Source organism: Phasianus colchicus, unplaced genomic scaffold, assembly GCF_987193195.1.
Source record: "Phasianus colchicus unplaced genomic scaffold, bPhaCol1.hap1.1 HAP1_SCAFFOLD_48, whole genome shotgun sequence".
NCBI classification, from domain to species: Eukaryota; Metazoa; Chordata; class Aves; order Galliformes; family Phasianidae; genus Phasianus; species Phasianus colchicus.
The window spans coordinates 1,053,059-1,073,520 of NW_028325226.1; the positions used below are offsets into that span (position 1 = coordinate 1,053,059).

The 20,462-nt window shown below is 47.1% G+C and overlaps 2 protein-coding genes across 10 annotated transcripts in view; one reads left to right on the plus strand and one right to left on the minus strand.

Annotated features, from left to right (window-relative positions):
- Nucleotides 1-20,462, minus strand: part of LOC149912003 (RANBP2-like and GRIP domain-containing protein 8) — a 31,870-nt gene that overhangs the window by 10,046 nt on the left and 1,362 nt on the right. For 3 of the 8 annotated variants that reach the window (XR_016462515.1, XR_016462516.1, XM_090132858.1), the window contains exons 2-14: nt 12,501-12,614; nt 11,360-11,463; nt 9,448-9,679; nt 8,000-8,192; nt 7,402-7,492; nt 7,029-7,235; nt 5,543-5,721; nt 4,234-4,421; nt 3,454-3,591; nt 3,221-3,367; nt 2,528-2,713; nt 2,364-2,447; nt 1,737-1,875 (exon numbers count right to left, since the gene is read on the minus strand). Coding sequence is in view for 3 of the 8 variants with exons in the window: in XM_090132858.1 (XP_089988984.1) it covers nt 1,737-1,875; nt 2,364-2,447; nt 2,528-2,713; nt 3,221-3,367; nt 3,454-3,591; nt 4,234-4,272 (733 nt within the window). In the remaining 5 variants the exon portion in view is untranslated. Of the gene's footprint in view, nt 1-1,736; nt 1,876-2,363; nt 2,448-2,527; nt 2,714-3,220; nt 3,368-3,453; nt 4,422-5,542; nt 5,722-7,028; nt 7,236-7,401; nt 7,493-7,999; nt 8,193-8,890; nt 9,067-9,447; nt 10,948-11,359; nt 11,464-12,500; nt 12,615-20,462 lie in introns of those variants that run through there. The other 5 variants (XM_090132860.1, XM_090132859.1, XR_016462517.1 and 2 more) reach the window with 4 other exon arrangements.
- Nucleotides 12,628-15,996, plus strand: LOC116241479 (uncharacterized). Of its 2 annotated transcripts, XM_090132855.1 has the most exons (4): nt 12,629-15,336; nt 15,435-15,509; nt 15,593-15,831; nt 15,930-15,996. In XM_090132855.1, exons 1-4 carry the CDS (start codon nt 14,715-14,717, stop codon nt 15,969-15,971), a joined length of 978 nt encoding a protein of 325 aa, XP_089988981.1. In that variant the 5' UTR covers nt 12,629-14,714; the 3' UTR covers nt 15,972-15,996. The 2 variants fall into 2 exon arrangements, with proteins under 2 accessions (XP_089988980.1, XP_089988981.1); XM_090132854.1 differs by having other exon boundaries at nt 12,628-15,336; nt 15,593-15,963.

Genomic DNA, 20,462 nt, shown 5'->3' on the forward strand with positions numbered 1-20,462 from the left:
TTCCCAGTTACAGAGCTACCACAACTTGGGCAGAAAATATACAGACCCACCTGGGAGAATAGAAAATAAAGAAGCAACTTACCCTCCCCTTATCCAACTCCACTCTCACATTTAGAAGTGAAACTACAACTTTAAATGCCAGGAAAAAATGAGGGAAAAAAAAAAATCATCTGGTATTTTCCAGGCAAACACCAAGATCATAGAATCACAGAATGTCCCAAGTTGTACGGCATCCACAAGGATCATCAAGTCCAACCTCATGTTCCAAGAAGGACCACCCAAACGCAAACAGTCTTTAAGCTGCAGCAGCTCAGGACCAGGCCCACAGCCCTGGGGAGCCTGCTCCACAACCACTGGTATCAGATGCAGCAAGCACAGGGAGCAGGCAGGTAGGCACAGCAAAGCAGCAAGCAAAGACCAATCTCTGAGAGGGGGCCTGCTTACAGAAGTAAACCTGGGGCCAACTACAGAAAGCCCTCTGGAAGGCCCAGAAAGGCTCTGGGGTAGCTGTTAGCTCATCAGCAATAATAACATCATCAGATGGTGGATCGTCTGATGGCGCAGTCACAGCTTTGGACAGAAATTGAGCAAAACATGAAGACTGAATTACTCGAGAACAACAGCAACATTAACCCCACAATGCCCTTATTACTGAGCTAATTAATTCCCAGGTAGTTAGAAACAGATTTGGAGTCTACGCACTTTCTCCTTGCCCACAGAAAAAAAAATAGTCCAAGTTACAGAATGGCGGGGCAGAAATTATAGGCTGTAATGTAACAAGCTCCAATCTCCACGCATAATTACGTCTTATACTATTGCCTTTGAAATTCAAGGCTCAGATCAGGAACAAGCCTGCATCTTCATACTGTCACAAGGGTCAGTTATATCCTCACATCAAACAATACAGGATTACGGAGAAGAGCCAAAGAGGTGTCGTCTACAGAAGCGGAGAAGTAAAATTCAGGCAGGACTGAGAAAAAAAAAAGCTGTTTGCAGCAACGCGTACTACTGAATAACTTTGAGTGTTTGAAATTACAGAAGACGTTGAATAGCAACTGAAGAGGACTTGTTTCAAATCACTCATGGGAGATCTGTGCTTTTTACTAACTAATCTCAACCTATTACCATGGTAGCTGTTACTGAAACAACTTCTGCTCAAGAAGTCATCTTTTAGTTCCATGCTCCTGAGATCACCGGAATACTGCTCTCAGTCTTTGAAATTTAACAGACAATTATATAAATATTATAAATATTATAAATATTATATATTTATTATGTATATAATAATCCTGAACAACAGATAGTAGCACACTAGGTTGACTTTGTGAGTTAGGATTCTTACAGGAGCAACAGTTTTCATCACTTCCTTCGTTTTGGCATACAGAACAGCTAAAGAAAAAGCAGTTCTCAAGTAATTCTGATGCTTGGAGCATCCGCTTCTTCAAGTTTAAAGGAAAATCTTTGAAGAGATGCTTTTGTATTAGTTTTGCTTGGATTCTGAAAGGCAACATGCTAGGAGGCAGTGGGTTCTTTTCTCACCGAACAGATGTTACAGTCCCACTGACCTTCCTTTTTAGCAAAGCCAGATCCAAATTTCCCTCGTGCAGTATTATGTTTGGCTTTGAAACTTGCAGTACATTCAGTGAATGGGGAGCCACGTGTTTCCCACATAGCTGGATCTGGGCTCTGGCATGAAACATAATTCTTTGCAGTTGTTTGGAAGAGCAACAACTTACCTGTTAAGGGAGCTTCATGAAGATTTTGTGCTCTCTGAGAACTATCTGACATAGCATCTGTTCCATAGCTTTTAGCAGACCACCAATGAGATGATACACTCACACCGGAGTTATTACATTTCATTTCCTGAATGTCATTCTGTTAAAGACAGTGTTTCAATTAAGAGAATGTAAAGGTATTCCATAGGTATTTGAAGAAAACCTAAGGAATGATCCCTACTCTCTTGCTGTTTAAAAGCATGTTTAAAGGTCTGACGAAAAAAATCAAGAGTTAACTGCTGGAATAATTCAAGATCTGCCCGTCCTGTACAGAACTCTGAGACTGTTCTCCAAAGCTAGAAAAAGCCCAGAACCAAGAGGACGATAGCCAAGCTGATGAAAGCGGGACTCTTTCTTGTTCACACAGTCCTTAGAAAGGCTCCCTCCGCATCTCTGAGTCCCCAGTCAGAGTTTATAGGCAACAAGTTTTACTCTCGCACTCAATTTCAGCAGATGTTCAGAGCAGATGTTTTCATGAGTCGTGCACTAGTCCAGAAAGAATGTCTGTCCAATGCTTGGATCACCAAGTACCTACCATAAAAAAAAAATCAACTGTTCTGCATTGAATATAGTGACAAAGTTATTTACCTTTAAAGCCTCCACTTGCTGACAGAGCATCTGAAGTAAAGACTGGGCATCTTCTGCCCACTGAGGGAGAGTTTTAGGAGAAAACTGAAAAAAAAAAAGAATGTACTGAACTTTGAGTTGTTATTCAAACGTAACGCTTCCCTGAAATCATATGGCTCATGTACCTTGTAGCTGTCAGTTGGTGAGAACAATAACTTCTTAGGAAATGGAATGGAATGTTTTACTCCTGAACCTGCAGCTTGAGAGATCTTTCTGGAGGAAAGATCCCCCTCTTCCTTCTCTTCAAATTCTCCAAGCTCCTGCATCACTGCATTCAGCATTTCTGTTAGAGTTTCAATAGACACTGGCAGCTAGAAAATTAATTGAAATGCAAGTCATGATTGCAATCCTTCCTCAGAGCAAGAGGCTACATTCTGAACTCTGGTAGAACAGCTCACAAGGCTTTCATTACAAAAAGACAGAAATGTCGTTAAGTTTTGTTCCTTGCTTTTTTTTTTTTTTTTTTTTTTTTCCTTCCCAGCAAAGCGCAACCTCTGTTAAAATTAATGTAAGTGGACAATTCACACAAGCCTTAATTCTACTTGGAAACTATCAACCACAGTAAGAAGATAGTGGGAAAAAGCTATTTGTTTACATAAAAACTGCCATTTGCAGGAGTCAAAACATTGCATGTTCTCGTGTTGTTAGAGAAGTTTCCCAGAATATATCAACCCACTGGAGTTAGGCAAGTTATTTGTCTGGGGGAACAAGTAAGTTTTCACTTGCCTTAAAGCAAAGGCTGCAAATGGTTTCAATTTGAAACTGTAAGCGACACCACTGCATCTCTCCAAACAAGATGTTGAGCAAGAATTACTTACTTTGTCAGCTACTGACAGAGCTGAGGAGAACTCATCAATGATCTTCGTTAGGTAGTGCTTTCTTTTAAGAAGATAGGTTTTGTGTTCTCCTTGTTCTTCTGGCAAAACATCACCATTCACAATCTCCTCTGCCTTTCTTTGGCAAAGCTAAGCAACAGCATTTGGATTAATAAGAATCACTTGGAATGCAAGTAACGAAAAAGCATTTGGGGTAATGCAGGTTAGGGACCAACCTTGGCAAGATTCCAGTATGAAATCACATTCTTGATAGCTTCAAATGCTAGGAAGGCATCATCAGTTTTGCTTTCAACTGCATCCAGCACTGCAAATGCTATTCGTGCCTCTTCTTCATAGGCTGCAACCTGAAAGACCTACAACCAAAGCCAAAGACAAGTCATACCTAACATATGCGTGAATACTTGGAACAGCTAGTGCATGCCAACATCCAGGAAGTAATCAGGTATTACTCATCTTCCTCTAAGACAAGAAAATACTTTTTCAACAAAGTTGGTGCTAAGGGAGTTCAGTGTTGTCCAAGCAGATACAGGTTCACATCTAAGAAAAGTTCTCAGAAAATATTTTTCCCCCTTTATCAGATGCATTCTAATACTACCAAGTCTCACTGTTAGCACAATGCAAAAAAAAAAAAAAAAAAAAAAAAAATCCAACTACTACTACAATAAATAAATAAATAAATAAAACAAAAACCCCAATGTAAATGTGTCTTATTTTCAGCTGGGAACTGTTATCTTCAGCGTGTCTGGTATGATGCGATGTTTTGGTTCTAGGAGAAAAGCAATGTTGAGAACACACCAATGCTTATAGTTCCTGCTAAGCATGTTGTACAGAACCAAGCCATTCTCAGCAAATAATCCAAGCAGCTGGGAGGGAACAGAATTAGGACAGCTGACTTAAACTGGCCAAAGGGGTGTTCCGTGCAGGATGACATCATGCTTAGCCATCTTCCAGGTTAAACCACAACCATAAGCTTGTATAAAGACATATAACCTTACTCCAATCTTAGATTGGTCAATCTGCACCTGAATGTCCATATTATGGAAACATTTGAAGAGAGGATCAGTTGGTTCAGGAATATTTTTGTTCTTTTTATCGTTTCCAAACTAATCAGGATTTTCTTCCAGTAGTAGACACTTCTTCCAATGTATTCCTTCTGATCACAGAAAATTTTCAGGCTGGTGCCCTGTTGAAAAGAAATAGAAACTACCTCAACAAATTCAAATCAAGTCTTACTAACACTTATTCTTTCCTGGTGTAGTTGTTTTCTTGAAAAATTCAAGAATTGTTCTCTGACACTTGTGATAAATTTCAGGAGGTCTCTCTCTAGAGTTATTTGAAGTAACATAAAGACAGAAAACAACACTACAGTTCACTGTAATGTGAAGAGGTAGTGAGGGAGAGTGTACCTGATAGGTTGACTAGAGAAACTAACTTACCCGACAAAGTTAACAGCAGTTCTCAATAGTACCTTCTCATCTGATTTTGTTTATTTTGTGTGTTCAATTTACACAAGGAGAGAAAAAATGGACTGTACACCTTTAAAAATAATCTTAGCTTGTTACATTTTGCAGGCTTCTTGCCCAGTGTATAATTAAGGCGGGCCGAAGGCTTGCAGTGTTTGCAGAGTACTTAATCCATGCTGTGCAAGAAACTTCAGTTTTGTCTCTCATTCTGGTCTGAGTATCAAAGGAAACAGTCCTCAGTTAGTATTTTCTCTTTTTCTTCTATTCACGTGACTTGTTTGACGAAAACAAATAGCTAGTAGGTTCTAAACTAGCTCTAGTTTAGAAATGCTGTACGTGAAACATTAAGCCCATTTACAGAAAGCTTGTATGCAGTAGGTCTCAAACCCCTACTGCAACAAAACATTCATGTCCAAAACAGCCCAACAAAGCAAACTAGTTTTACACAAACTATGGGAATCAATTCAGAACCTGTCTAAAGGCTTGTTTCAAATATTTCCGAACTGAAGAATTCTTACGTTGTTTTTTTCTGCATAAGAATATGAACAGCATCCCACCAGGATGTTTGCTTCTCAGTATAGCACTGTTTGCACAGCAGCAACAGTAAGAAAGGAGGCTGATGTGTTTCATTACGAGTATTAAATTTCTCTTGCAATTCTAAGTTGCTAGTGAATACCATCCTGAGTAGAAATACCTGTTTTTGTGAAAATAAATAAACAACAACAACCAAAAAATTAGATACCAAAAGAAATAAAAGAAAGGAAAAAAAAGGAGAAGAAAAGAAATAAGAAAAGAGAAAATAGCACTTAAATACATTTAAGATGTACGAAAGTGTACTGACTTCAAGGTCCAACAGGCAAATGGATTCAGGAGCATCTGTCTCAAGTCTTGATGTTTCTTGGGGCAAGTGAAAAAGCTGTTTTAAAAATTGTCACATTGGGGGTAACACCGACACAGAGTTCCACTGCAAACCAAGCCACACAAGGTGCTGGAGACTACCGTTGTGCATTCGAACAGCACCTGTGCAAAAACAAAGCAGTGGTAAGTTAGTATCTACGTCCTAGGGAGGAACACTAGGGTCTGATCAAAGCTGGGTTTCATTCCAAGAGAAGTAAGGAGCTCTGAAGATTTCTCCCATCCTAGGAGCTTCCTAGCAACCTCTTCCCACCTGTTTGCCTTTGTCTAACAAGCTGGAACTAAGCCTTTTGAAAAGCAGATGTAACACTCTTCAAGTGATTTCTCCATCTGTTTTGATTACACAAGTAACTTTTAAAGGAGAAATACCAACTTCACAGAAGTGCACAAGGCAAACATATTGGTACATTTGCTCTTTCTGTCAAGGCGAAAAATGGAGAGAACATCTCCAAGGAAGCACATAAAAAATTTAAACATTAACCTCTCCATTTTGAGGTATCAGGTTAAGCTGATGTATTATACAGACATCCTTCCCGTTTTTCTAAGTCTGTAAAGCTCAAGAGATCTACCATTTTCAGCAAAGAAAACAACCTGAATGCTTAATTTCTGTTTTGAATTCAGTTTTGTTTTTTACTCCTGCAAATATGCTTACACTGCTTTTCCTCTAACAGGGGAAATCTTTATCCCATGTATAATAAGCACAAGCCTTTGAGTGCTGTTTTTTTTTTTTGTTGTTTGTTTTCGTTTTTGTTAGTTTGCTTTTAAATACACGTTACAAAATAATATAAAGAAACAAACCCCTTAGGAGAGACTGTAAAACTATAAACTTTTTTCCTTTATACCTACACGTATCTCTCTTTAGCTATATCTATCAAGAAAAAAGGCCATAGTTGTTGCTGTAGTTATTGTTTTGTATCCTGCTAGATCATTTTAGATTTAATAATCTAAACATTTCTGACAACTAACTAAGTAGAAAACTACCAGTATTCTAATCTTCTCTCACTCAATTTCAAAGCCAGACTTCATCATCAAGTCTCAGCAATTCATCCTAGAGTTACTTCATTTTTATGCTTGGAAACTGCATTCTTGCATTACAAGATGTGCCTTCCTATTAACACTTCCTAGTGTTCAGACACAAAAGGCTAAGCAGACAGCTGAAGTGAAAATGAATCAAAGCAGACAAGAAGACAGCACTGTGGAAGCAGGAAGTGCATGAGAAATTCTTCAGAAACAGGCGTGACAGTACCACCTCTCAGCAACAAGCATCAATGGAAGCTTCGTGCACATCACCCTCTTGCACTGATACACTGAACAGCTGTCACAGCCCCACCTCTTTCATTGCAAAAGGAAGGAGTTAAAAAAGCTCCTCTGAAACAGTCGTGCTTCAGTTGAATTTAAGAAACACCTCTTACCATTATCATATTTATTAAGTTCTTTTACATTGGTGCTCGTGTACTGACACTGCTTGTCTCATCTACGCCAAGGAAAGAACTCTCTTGAGAAGCCCCCCTCCCAAAGAGGCTTTCAAACAACGTCAGTAAACCCCTTGTGTTGGCAAAACATTCCAATCTCTTTCAAGAAATTTTCCTTGCCATGGCTTAAGTTCAGCAACATATGACCTAGAAAACAAAAATGGGATTTCACATAAAAACACTGAAGGACAACCCCAACAGTGGGCTGCTCTTGCTACTTAAGGTTGGGAATCGAGCCACTTAACTTTTCAAGTAACTATTCATAAGATTAAAAGAGATTTATGGAACTTTCTTAACGATGAATTCTTATTACCAGACTGGCTTTTTCGATCACAAGCCAACATTTCCAGCTTGTCTTCTCCAGCAGGATCCCCTTTTATTAGTTTTGACTTTGGTTTAAGAACCTGGAGAAGAAAGGAGAGGATTTGTCACAGCTTCTTTACAACAAAAAGCAGATCACTTAGTTTAGTCTTGAACATTAGGAAACATATTCTTATTTCTAGCATAAGAAAACTTTAGAAATATACACTCATTCTGAAGGCACTCTGCAACATATCAATGAAGAAGACACAAAGTGAGTAATTTTAACTACTGCCAATAGCTGTAAGCACACACAAGAGACAGTAAAGTTCCGAACACCAGCAGTTGCACAAAATGGAAAATTAGTAGTATTTCATAAGGCAAAGAATTAAGACTGACTAAGCTCTACTGACCGTCTGTGAACAAGAATGTGGGAGATACTCAGTTAGCTCCTGTCCACGTCCTTTAAAGGCATGTGGAAGAGTAAGACTTAGTGAGGGGAGAGCCTTACAAACACTAATTAATCTTTGGAATATGGGTGTTCCGCACATGTACAGCAAGAGTGGTCAAGAACTGCATTAACTACAGGCAGAAAGTGAAAAGTGACTTACGCTGAAACTTTTCAAATAACACAGTGCTGCCAGTTGACACGCATCGCTCCACTGCACCTCACTGTTCTGGGCCAGTTTGAGCAGAAACGTCCCAGCATGCATGTATAGCTGTCCTTTCATTTCCAGGACGGTGTGAGACAGCTCCTCAGCTTCTCTCACATACTGTTTCACAGAGTGAAGGAGACGATCAAAGCTAGAAGGCAGAAAAAACTCATTTTCAACAAAGTCCTGGTAAAAGCCATTGCATGCTTTGGGTCAGTGTTATTTAACTGTGGACCAAGCAACTCGGTGATTCAACTGCCACCACCTCAGTTGTTTAAACCTGAGTTGCACAAGAAACCAGGACAACAGCCTCAAGTTCCCAAAGCACTGACCTTCACTTATGGAAGTGAAATCAACGGAAGTCAGTAGAAGTCAGTATGAAAGAAAACATAACGGGAAGAATGGAACACAGAACTTCACCAAGGAGTTTCCTACAGACATTGTTTTGCACTATGCCAGCTGTGCCTCAGATGATATACCTTGAAGTCAGTTGGTTTACCTGGCCCTACCGTTTTTTTCTGAAGGAGAATGTTCTTACTGAAAGTGGCCTTCTGCTTCTCTTTTATACTACAGACCTACAATTCTTCATTATCTCACTGCAGGTTCTGTTAAGTTGATCAGGACAAAGCTGATCCACAAATGTCTGTGAAATCTGAATTAGCTGCTGAAGTATAGAACAACGTTCTCTTACTGAAGAGACAGAAGATAACTGACCCAGGATATCACCAAGTCTTCTCCAAGGCTTGTAGCTTGGACAAATACATAGCTTGGGCTTCAAGCCTACTAAGAACCTTAGTACAAAGAAACTCCTCTCCTGTCCACAAACTGGTTACTCAGGGAAACTGATACCTGCTAGATGTTCTCTGACTAAGAAAAAAGCATTCCGTTCTGGATTTGCACTGACGGACATCTCCCGAAGCAAATTTCATTTTAATAAAGCTAGAATGAGCCAGTAGATGACTGCTTTTGATAGCTCTCCAATTCCTTGTATTAGATTCCAAGTCCTGGGCTGATTCAAGGTATTCCTAAAGAATAAAGTTCATCAGAGGATGAGGAACCACCATCTTTCTGTGAAGGCAAGGACATTACTTCTCCAGGACACACTGCTACCTAACCCACTTTCACAGGTGAGGCATTAATGTATCTTTCAGCAGTGAAGTTCCAGGAACTCTTCAAACAGTTCTCTCCTTGATGAAGCTACTATATCTAGCTTAGACTTGAAGTTAGAAAATATACAAGGTTTAACTTTAGGAAGAAAATCCCCATTAAACAATTGGCTTCAGTAGACTTTCATTTGGAGGAGTTACATTATTTGAGCAATAGCTGTCAGTGGAACGAAACTAAGAGACTGTGACCAGTTTTGAGGATACGGAAGATTATGACAGAATCAAAAGATGATTAAATACCCCAAGTGTCTTTACGACACAGGAGCACCATTCCAAGCTCGTCTCCAGAGGTATTTTCTTCTCTGCCTCCTGAACATGGAGCACAGCATCTTGTAATTTATTGCATGACTGGTACAGTGCAACCAAGTTTGATGTTAAGAGAGACGTCATCAGGTCTTGCATGGAATTCAGCTTGAGTCACATAAAAGAGCTCATTCCAGCCATCTTCAACTTTATATTCTTGTAACTTCTCCTATTAAACATGAAGGCAACATAATTAATTTTTTTCTGCATCAGTCTTTTCAACAACCACATCACCACTGTTTGCTCACCTCCACTACACAGACTACAGACTTGATGAAATTACTCCAACATCTTAGAAACAAGATAACAGGGAAAAAAACTTCAGAATGTGCCTCTTGTAGATGCTAAGTTAAGACTGTCAGACAGTTTGATCCAGTGACAACACACCTTGTTACAGAATAGCTAGTCCGTATGGGAACTGTTGAATCACAGTCTGAACCTCTGATTGATCACCGCAGGTGAGCACTGAGTCAGCCCTGGGAGCGCAGGTGAAGGCAATTCAGTTTTGTGACCACAAGGGATGGAGCCCGGCTGCACCTCTCCTAGACCCCATTTAAGGGCTGACTGCCACTGAGGAAGGATCTCTCTCTGGAGATCGCTCCTCATGGAGTTTCTTGCGAGCCTACAATATCAGTGAGCATTTTTTCATTTATTTCTGATTATCTTTCTCAACGTGATAACCTTACCAGCCTAACTCTTCTATATACTACATAGCATCTGTATACTTATTGACCATACACTAGTCCAAGTAAAACAAAAGAAAACCAACAGAAGCCCCTAAGAACCTCAATGTCATTGCTGCTGTGCTACATAAAACTAAGTGCCAAAGTGACACTGTATAACTGAAAGCATTTACACAGTAGTTGAGAATGACAGCACTTCCCACACACTTCATTTTTAAACTCAAAAAACTAAAAAGGAGTTTAGTCACAAGAGACACATCAGGTATTGCCTATCTAAGCTCAACTTCTTAGATATTATTACTAACAATTTCCCCACATTTTTGAACAGATAAACCTTAAAATGCATGTGAAAGCCCAGAGCTGTAATTTTCATGCAAGCTAGAAAAAAACAGCAGGCAGCAAAGAAATTAATGTGTAATTGATTTAAGATTCCTGATTCTAAAATAATCTAGCCAAGGAAATATTGAGATGACTAGATGACATGAGAAGCTGGAATTTACCTTCAACCTTCAAGAGAGCAGCAGCATTCCCAGGAAGCAGCCTGGCAGCTTTCTCAACCCAGTATTTTTCCCAACCCAGGATTTTTCAACACATCCTCCCCTGCCCAAAGCCTGATAGAAGGAATTTTGACTGAGAAGTTCACATTCATTCACTTGCCTACTCAGCACTTCATTTGCTCTGCCCCTGTCTACCTCTGTAACAAGAACACCACCAGTAACAAACAAAGAGTGCCACTGAAAAACACCTTTGGTCTAGTCTTCCAGTTGCAACTAGGTTACCGTTATCCCTGCTAGGCAATTCCACAGCAGACACAGACCCTTAGTCCAAAGGGCAATGGTAAGACTATTACAGCAGCTACCAGACAGATCAAGTCAGGACACAAAAGAAAGGATCGACTGGAAAAATAAATTAAAACCTGAAGCTAATTCTATCAAAAAAATAATCATTTTTTAAGTACATCATAGACAGATTTAGCAATAAAAAATGTACATCATACAATTTGCCCACAAATAACACATTTTCTACTCTGGGTTTAAGGAATGCACTGTACAGGGGCTTTGGTGCTGCATGAATGACTGCAGGCAGAGGTGTAGCAAAGTGAACACTAAACATTTCATCATTTAACGTAGAAAGCATTGAAAAAGAAAAATGACAATTTTCCCAACCTCTTTCCATCACCCATCACAGACATGGGCAGCACAGACAGATGGCCACTGGGCATGACGTACAGGGTCTTCATGACTGGGGCTTCAGGGGCTGGCCGTGGTCACTGTGGAGAAGGGAAGAGCGTGGTCAGCAGTCATGGAGACAGGGCACCTACTCTGGGCTGGAGCCCCTACAGCAGAGTTGCAGGGTTTCAGGCTGCACAAAATACCATTTGTCTCCTTTTGTATTCAGAGTGACTCAAAATAAAACCCCAGCAGTGTCACAGCCTGGGCAGAGCACTGCAAAGGAACCCTAAACCTGTCACCTCCCTTCTTAGACCATTCAGATCACTCAAAGAATCCTCTCTCCCTTCAGTAATCCCAGCCTCTCCACAGGGGGCTAGGACCACAGGGCTCTTCCTTGGTCAAGAACTCTCCATCCAATTCTCAAAGCTCTCACACAGCTCAGGCATCTTCAGCTTTGTCATACTAGCAGTGAAGTGCATGCACCCACCTGCCACAGCTTTGCAAGAAGGCACAACTCCCAGTGAATTATCTCATGGGCCAGCTATGTCACACTAACAGAAAGAAAAGAGGAAGAAAAAAAAACTGAGAGACAGAGAAAAAAGGCCCTCACTCAACTAAGGACTCTGGGGCTCCCTCTAGGACACCTGTAGTCTCAGCACAGTTCACAGTTACTTACAATGCACACAGCACCTACAAAAGCATCACGCTCCAACAAGCAAGGAAAACAAATCCACCACGCTGCAAAGGGCCCCTAGCTCTCACTAGGTGACGCCTGCTCCGTGTACAGAGCACGCACAGAAACTGCACCTCAGCTCTTCCCCATTTATCCCCCCACCATTTCTACAGGCATTTAGAGGCACTAAATGTCTCTACATGGAAGGCTCGTGGAGAAGACAGGATGTACAGGAGATTTCTCACTTCTCTGGTGCGAGACACTGCTTCTCTAGATGAACAACATTTTTCAAACAAGCACCAACCAACCACTGTAACTAACAACTGAAATAGCATTTCCCCTGAAAAACAACAACAACAACAACAACAACAAAACAACAAAAGAACAGCCTGTCCAAAGACCTCTCCTCACACACTTGACAAAAAGGCCAGAACCATCATTCCATTTGCCAGGCTTACTCACAGAACAGCAGCCTTCCCTTCACCGTGCATCACGTGGACACAAACAGGCTGTTGGTGCACGGAAGGCAACTCCACCTGAGCATCTCACCACAGACGTTCTCTCCGCTCTGCTTTCCTGCAAAGATACAAGGAGAAAAGCCTCAGCTCATCCAAGCAACAACTGGAAACAACTCCAGAAAATTCTCCATTCCAAAGCAGTTCCTGGAGAGGTACAAAGGAGTCCGCCAAAGGGAACACGTGCTCACGCTGTGGCCTTCGGAGAAACACGCTGCCTTTGTGCTCCTGGTTCCTCAGGGCTCTTCTTCATCACCTTCTGGGTTTTCTTCTACAAATCTAGGCCCTACGACCTTCCTCCACCCCAAGATAAAGTCCAACACAGAGTTGCAGTGCAGAGACTGGATGCTGACAAGAGCACTAGAAGAGCAGAACAGGGGAAGAGCACGAACAGACAAGACTGAAATAAAGAAGAGCAGCAGAGAAGAAAAAGAAGAAAGGATGAGGGAAGAAAGAAGTGCAGAAGAAGAAAAGTGCAATAGAGAAAAAGATTGGATACAAGACAGCAAAGCAATGAGGAGATGAGCAGAAGAGGAGAAGAGCAGAAGAATAAAAGAGAGGATGAAGGTAAGAAAGACGAGCAGATGAGGAGAAGAGCAGAAGAATAAAAGAGAGGATGAAGGTAAGAAAGACGTGCAGACGAGGAGAAGAGCAGAAAGGGAGATGAGCCAAGACAGCTAAGGCAGAAAAGCAGAAAGGGAGAGGAGCTGAAGAGGACAGAATACGGGTATGGCAGAAGTACAGAAGATGGGAAGAGAGGACACGGGTCAGTGAGAAGTGCAGAAATGAAACAGAACGGAAGGGAGGAAGAGAGCACAGAAGACAGAGAAGGAAAAGAGCAGTAAAGTAGAAGAGCAGAGAGTGGCCAGAACAGAAGAACCGTAGAGCGCAAGATGTGCAAAGAGGAAACAGTTAAGTCAGAAGAGCGGATGAGGAGAACAAGAGGAGAAGAGAGGATACGGGTAAGAAAGAAAAGCAGAAGAGGAGTACAGATGCAGGAAAGGAGTCAGGACACAAGGAAGAAAGAACAGCAGATGAGCAGCAAAAAGAGCATAACACTCAGGGAGAAGAGCTGAAGAGTAGATGAGGAAGAGAGCAGAAAGGGGAAGCACGGAAGAGGGAAGAGCAGAAAAGACGATGCTGTCTCTTCTGTCCTCACTAGCAATGCCCCAAGAGACAGCCAAAGCCAGGAGAAAAAGTCCACGGTTTAAAGTTAGTGATGTTCTTCGAGGCACAAAGGACCAGTTCACAGTAACAAGCTCGGCATACGCTGCACGGGCACTGACTCATTCCTGCACTGTTCTCAGCTAAACCAGGGCTGTCCCACAGAAATCCCTCCTTTTCATTGTTACCATAGGTCTAACTGGCCTACCACGGCCGCTGCCACTTTCAAGAACTCGTAACTAATGCTGGCACTTTACACAGTCTTGGGTGGTGACGACTGGAAATCGCTTGGACGGGAGGGGAAACCATCCCTGGGGTGAGAACTCACTGCAGGGATGGCAAATCCCCACTGGGACGGGCAGACCCTTGGCAAGGAAGAGCACTGGGCTGCCAAATGCCCATCGGGATGGTCACTGATCATCGGGATGGGAAACAACTGGCATGGGAAGGATGTTTGGGTACGAAAAGTCAAACCATCGCAAGCCTGGGGGAAAGGGGCTGACCCCAACGGTCACGGAACCCCCCTGGGGGGAGGGGCTCCCCCAACTGCCACTCTCCAGCTGTCATGGCAGGTAAGGCAGCAGGCTCCCCCTGCTCTGACACTCCATCTGACCCCAATGCCCCAGATCTCACCCCAGGGCCCCAGATCTCACCCCTTTGACCCCAGATCTCACCCCAGGGCCCCAGGACTCACCCCTTTGACCCCAGATCTCACCCCTGTGCCCCCAGATCGCACTCCAGGGCCCCAGATCTCACCCCTGTGCCCCCAGATCTCACCCCAGGGCCCCAGATCTCACACCCGTGACCCCAGATCGCACCCCAGCACACCAGATCCCACTCCTCTCACCCGGATCTCACCCCAGTGCCCCGGCTCTCAGCCCAGCGCCCCTTCTGGCATTTCCCCACAGAGAGATTCCCTCGACGAGCGCTGACGGTGCCTCTGACACCCGACGCCATTTTCGCTGATGCGACTGTGCCGCCACCGGACCCCGCCTGGATGCAGCCCACCGTCCGCGGACCGATGCCGGTACCACCCCAACCCTCCCCTGTCCCCACTGCCACCTACCTGGCACCTCAGGCCTCTGTCTGGCCTGGGGGACCAGGTGTCTGGGGACAGGCAGCACAGCTCCCACCTGGGGGGCTGCCCCCAACCCCGGCTCAGCTGCCACCTGGGGGCCTGACCCCAGCTGCGGGGCTGCACTTACCGGTGCTGCTGCTCCTACCTGGGGGGCTGCACCCAGCTGTGGCTCCCCCCACCGCCCCTGCTCCCTGCTCGGGACATCCCCTGCTGGCAGGGACGCTGCTGCCCCAGCAGCCCATGGGGCTGTGGCCTGGGGCCGTGCTCCTCCACGGGGAGCCCCCGCAGCCCGCAGGCACCTGCCTGCCGCAGGCCCCCGCCCGCCCCGGCCCCCCCCCCGTTCTTTTGCAGGTACCCTCCCTGCAGCAGCAGGTGCTCCCCGTGCCCTGCACCCTGCCTGACACCTGGGAGCCGCCGATGGAGCCCTTCCAAGACGCCGTGGTGCTCTCAGAGGACCGGGGGCACCCTGCGCCCACCGACGTGTGCCCCCATCCCGCCACGGCTCCGCTCACCTGCAGCGCTGCCACGCTGGAACCAGGCGGTGAGTTGAGGGGCTGCGGAGCGGGCGGCACGCTGTCCGCACCGGCTGGCTGTGGGAAAGCTGGCATTGCTCCACTGGGGATGTTCTTGCTTTTCCAGCAGTGACAACGAGCGCAGACACCCCGGAGGACATCGCGGACGACATCGATGAGCTCCTCACGTGGATCAACGAGGGTGAGTTTGGGGGCAGCACAACTGGCGGGGGGGTGTTCGGGAAAGCTGGCTTTGCCCCACTGGGGATTTTCTTCCTTTTCCAGAAGTGACGGCCAACACAGGCCTCCTGGACGACACCGCAGACATGGATGACCTGCTCACGTGGATCAACAACGGTGAGTTTGGGAGCAGCACAGCTGATGGAGGCCTGTCTGCGCTGAGTGGCCGTGGGAAAGCTGGCATTGCCCCACTGGGGATTTCTTCCCTTTTCCAGAAGAGAGACCCAGGACCAACAGTCTTGCCGACGATGTGGAAATTGACCATTTGCTCACCTGCATTGATGGTGAGTTTGTGGTCTGCAGAGATGGCGGGTCCGTGTCCACACCGAGCTGGCGTGGGAAGGCTGCCATCATTGTTCTGGGGGATGTTCTGCTTTTCCAGAAGCAGCGAGTGCTCCGGACAGCTGCAAAAGTGAAGAGCTGATGCAGTGCATCACAGCCACGGAGCAACTGAGCTCAGATGTCTCCAGCAGCTTCGACTCCTGCTCTTCCAACGCAGAGCTGCCTGACTCCCCCAGGGCCAGCCGGGAGCTCAGCAACGAGACAGATGCTGAATCTGGGCTCCGCACCAACTCGCTCCGGCAGAAGACAGCATCCCCGGAGCTGCCCGTGCCGACCCCCATGGCTGCCCCAGCACCTCCGGCGCCCAGCACTGCACACCTGATGGCAGAGGTGCAGCGGAGGCAGCCCCGGGTGATTCTCACCCGCCTCGCACTGCCAAACCCACGGGCTGCCCCAGCACCACCGTCGCCCTGCACGGCACACCTGATGGCAGAGGTGCAGCGGAGGCAGCCCCGGGTGACTCTCACCCGCCTCGCACTGCCAGACCCACGGGCTGCCCCAGCACCACCGTCGCCCTGCATGGCACACCTGATGGCAGAGATGCAGCGGAGGCAGCCCCGGGTGATTCTCACCCGCCTCGCACTGCCAAACCCACGGGCTGCCCCAGCACCACCGTCGCCCTGCATGGCACACCTGATGGCAGAGATGCAGCGGAGGCAGCCCCGGGTGATTCTCACCCGCCTCGCACTGCCCCCCGGATGCATCTCCTGCCGGGTGGCGGCCAAACACCAGGGGGATGGCACTGAGACAGCCAAGCGCCCCGTGCCTCCTTTGCCGCAAACTGGACGGCTCCTGGAAGAGGCGCAGCAGGAACAGCCCCGCGTGGTTCTCACGCGCCTCGCACTGCCACCCGGATGCATCTCCTGCCGGCTGGCAGACAAGCACCACGGGGACAGCACCGAGCCACCCAGGTGAACAATGCCCGCCTGCACCACCACCAAACACAAGAGCAAAGGGCACAAGCAGCACGCTGGCAGCATCCCAGCCGCAAAGAGGAAGCTGCCGCGCTGCCAGGATGTTCCAGGCCACAAACATCGGCGCTAGGCAAAGCTGGCTGTGGCAGCACGGCGGCCAGCAGGAGCACTCAGGCTGGTTTCTTGGCACACTCCCGCTCCGGCCACTGTTGGGGTGTGATGGGCACCACTTGGTGCAGCAGGAGACGTGGCCGTAGCCGATGAATATGGCTCCCTGTAGCCCTGGGCTCCTCGCTGGCCCCCACGACACCCAGAGAGCAGCGGCAGCGTTCCAGGAGCACCAGCACCGGCCCCAGCCCTACCCTTCCAAAACTGCGCTGTCCACAAGCGGCGTCTTGGACTGGGGCAATGTGGGACTCTGAAGCTGATGGACCGCAAAAGTGTTGGACTGTCAAAGCTTTGGGCTGGGAAATGTTGCTTGGGGGGTGGGAAATGGTTGGGGGGTGGGAATGGCTGGGGGTGGGGAAGGGTTGGGGGTGGGAATTGCGAGTGGGAATGGGGGGGGGGGAGGGATGATTGAGGGTGGGAATTGCGGGTGGGAATGGCTGGGGGGAGGGAATGGATGGGGGTGGGAATTGCGGGTGGGAATTCTTGGGGTGGGAAATGGTTGGGGGTGGGCATTCTTGGGGCGGTGGGATCTTTTTGGAGTGGCAAATGAAATGGCTGTACTGTGATATTGTTGGGGTGGGAAATGACTGGGGTGAGAACTGGCTGCGGTGGGAGATGGCTGGCATCAAAAATTCTTGTACTCTGTAACTGCTGGCATTGGGGATGTGGGGAGGGGGAGGGAATTTTGTGGGGTGGCAATTCTGAGTGAGAAATTGTACTCTGCTACAATGTTACACTCCAAAATCGTTGGAAGTGGGAGGAAAGAATTACTGGGGTGGGAATTGGGGGGGCTGGGAAGTTTTTTGGAGGGGGAGGAAACTGTTGGTGGGAGGGAGCGGGGGGGTGAGAAATTGATCGGGGGGTGGGAAACTGATTAGAGGGTGGGAATTTTAGGGGGTGGGATCAGAAACTATTGTTAGGGTGGGAAATGGTTGGGAATATTGTCATTTATTTACTCTTTTGTACGTTTAACTATTAAATGGTTTGCATTCGCTTTGCTACAGCTCTGCCTGCAGTCGTTCATGCAGCACCAAAGCCCCCCCAGGCCTCCGTGCCCACCTCTGGGGATGTTGGGGTGGCTGCAGGGAGCCAAGAGCTGCAGCTCCTCCACACTGAACATCTCTAGCACAATCGCTGCTGTCATCATCTCTGTTGCCTTGTTTTGTTCCTGGGGAAGGAGATGGTCACGTACTGAGCAATGGGGGTGTTGAACTGGGGGCACTGGGCAGTACTGGTGGCACTGGGAGGTCCACTGCGGGGCACTGGGAGGCTAGTGAGGGCCGCACACAGCACTGGGGTGGCTCCAGGCAGCACTGGGGGGCACTGAGTTTGCACAAGGAGAGTCCAGACAACGCCGAGAGGCAATGGGACCTTACTGGGGAACTGCAAAGAGCACCAGGCGGCACCGGAGAGCTTTGGACGGCACTTGTGGGGTTGGAGGGGGCTCAAACAGAACCCAGGTGGCACATTTTAACTAACCTCACTAATTTCCTCTTCTCCAACATCTCACCCAAGGCATTCAACAAGCCCTTTTTTCCATCGGGGGAGACTTTCTCCTTGGGGCTGACCTTCCGCCCCCACGCCCCCTCCCCGTGCTGCCTGTCTCTCCCCTGGGCGCTATGTTCCACGCATTCCCACCCTGATGCTCTCACTCAGTGACACGTTTGTCACCCACACGCTCACCATGGGTCCTGAGGAGGGGTGGCGGGTGTCCAGTGAAAGCAACCCCAGTGACAGCTCTGGCCCCGAGCCCTAGAAGACACAGATCCTGGAAAACCACCCTCAGTGCTGCTTCATCTCATCACCTTGGCACTCCATTTGGGGGCTCTGAGGAAGCTAACTGCTTCCCCTGATGTTTCAAGCTGGTGCTACCCATGCCTGCTGATGATGCTTCACGCTCTGGCACAGCCGCCTGTAAAGCTTAAATCTGCTCTGCACCCTCGCTTAAAGTCACATCTTTTGCAACCAGTTCCAATACTCTCAGAAGTAGAAAACCAAAGGGACGTTCCAGTGGAACGGCACTAGCTCAAACACCTTCCCTCGCTGCTGCTCCCAGGACCCCCAGCACTCCTTTTGCCCCGCCTGCACAACGCTTCTTTCTCTGTCCGTGCGCTCCTGGCAACAGAAATTCCACCAACAGCCCTCAACAAAACTGCTCTCTTCCAAACACTCAGGGCATCTAACGAGCCCACGCGGCGGCTGCCAGAAGAGCAGCTTCTGGGAGAGACGGGGACACTGAAGGCAGTAAAGAAGAAAAGGGAAAAAAAAAGAGTCATTAAACAGCAACAAAACCTGAGAACATCCCCTCAGTTGGCTAGAGACTGCTCTGCAAGCACACACCTGCCTGCCACTGCTAACCAAGCAACCACCTCCCGGCCTTCGCTTCACAAGCAATCACCTGCCTGCCTGCCACTGCTTTGCAAGAACCCATCTGCCTGCCACTGCTTTGCAAGAACCCATCTGCCTGCCTTTGCTAAGCAAGCACACGTCTCCCTGCCTTTGCTTCACAGCCATGCACCTGCCTGCCTTTTCGAAGCAAGCATGCATCCATCTACCTGCCGTTCCATCATACGCACCTGCCTGCCTTTGCTATGCAAGCATGCACCTGCGTGCCTTTCCTAAGCAAGCAAGCACACCCATACCTGCCTTTGCCTCACAAGCACCTGCCCGCCTTCGCTTTCGATGCGTGCACATGCTTCCCTTTGCTCTGCAAGCACACACCAGCCTTTGCTTTGCACACACCTGCCTGCCTTTGCTTCTCAAGCACCTTCCATTCCAGGGCCTACAAAGATGTCTGTTCTCTCTTCATTACCAATGCCTCTGAGCACGCTGAAAACCAGGAGGAAGAGGCCATGATAGAAAGTCAGAGAGATTCCTGGAGCACAAGGGACCGTTTCACAGGAACAAGCTTCCCGCCGTCTACGGCGTCTACAATGTTCCACTCCTGTCAGCCAAGTCAGGGCTGCCCCACACACATAAGTCACTTTCATTGTTAACGCTCTCTCATTGCTAACTAACATCGTTAACTAGCAATAGGACTGGAGGGAATGGCCTCAATTTGTGCCAGGGCAGACTCAAGCTGGATGGTAGGAAATAGTGCATTTCCAAAAGTGTGGTCGGGCACTGCAAAGGGCTGCCCAGGGAGGTGGTGGAGTCACCCACCCTGCAGGTGTTCAAGGAACGGTTAGACGTTGTGTTGAGGGACATGGATTAGTGAGAGCTACTGATGATAGTTGGATGGTTGGACTGATGATCTCATAGGTCTCTTCCAACCTTGGCGATTCTAGGATTCTAACATCTTGCTAACTGGCCTACCGTGCCTGTTACCATCTTCCGAACCTGCTACTTCACGCTGGCAGACAAACTTCTCAGCTACTTTCCTCCCTGCCCCAATGGGAGGAAAGGCATCATCTCCACTTGACGGGCTGGAGCAGTAGCAAGGTGTACTTGTGAGTTTTTCAAGTCCCTTTTAATCCCCAGAGGGAAGAAAA

What these genes read in the sequence shown, in the direction of transcription:
- LOC116241479 (XM_090132854.1), top strand. Translation starts at nt 14,715, where the DNA reads ATGCAGCCCACCGTCCGCGGACCGATGCCGGTACCACCCCAACCCTCC. An exon ending in TGCCACGCTGGAACCAGGCG is followed by an intron (nt 15,337 to 15,434) that starts GTGAGTTGAGGG and finishes TTGCTTTTCCAG; the next exon opens with CAGTGACAACGAGCGCAGAC. An exon ending in CCTCACGTGGATCAACGAGG is followed by an intron (nt 15,510 to 15,592) that starts GTGAGTTTGGGG and finishes TTCCTTTTCCAG; the next exon opens with AAGTGACGGCCAACACAGGC.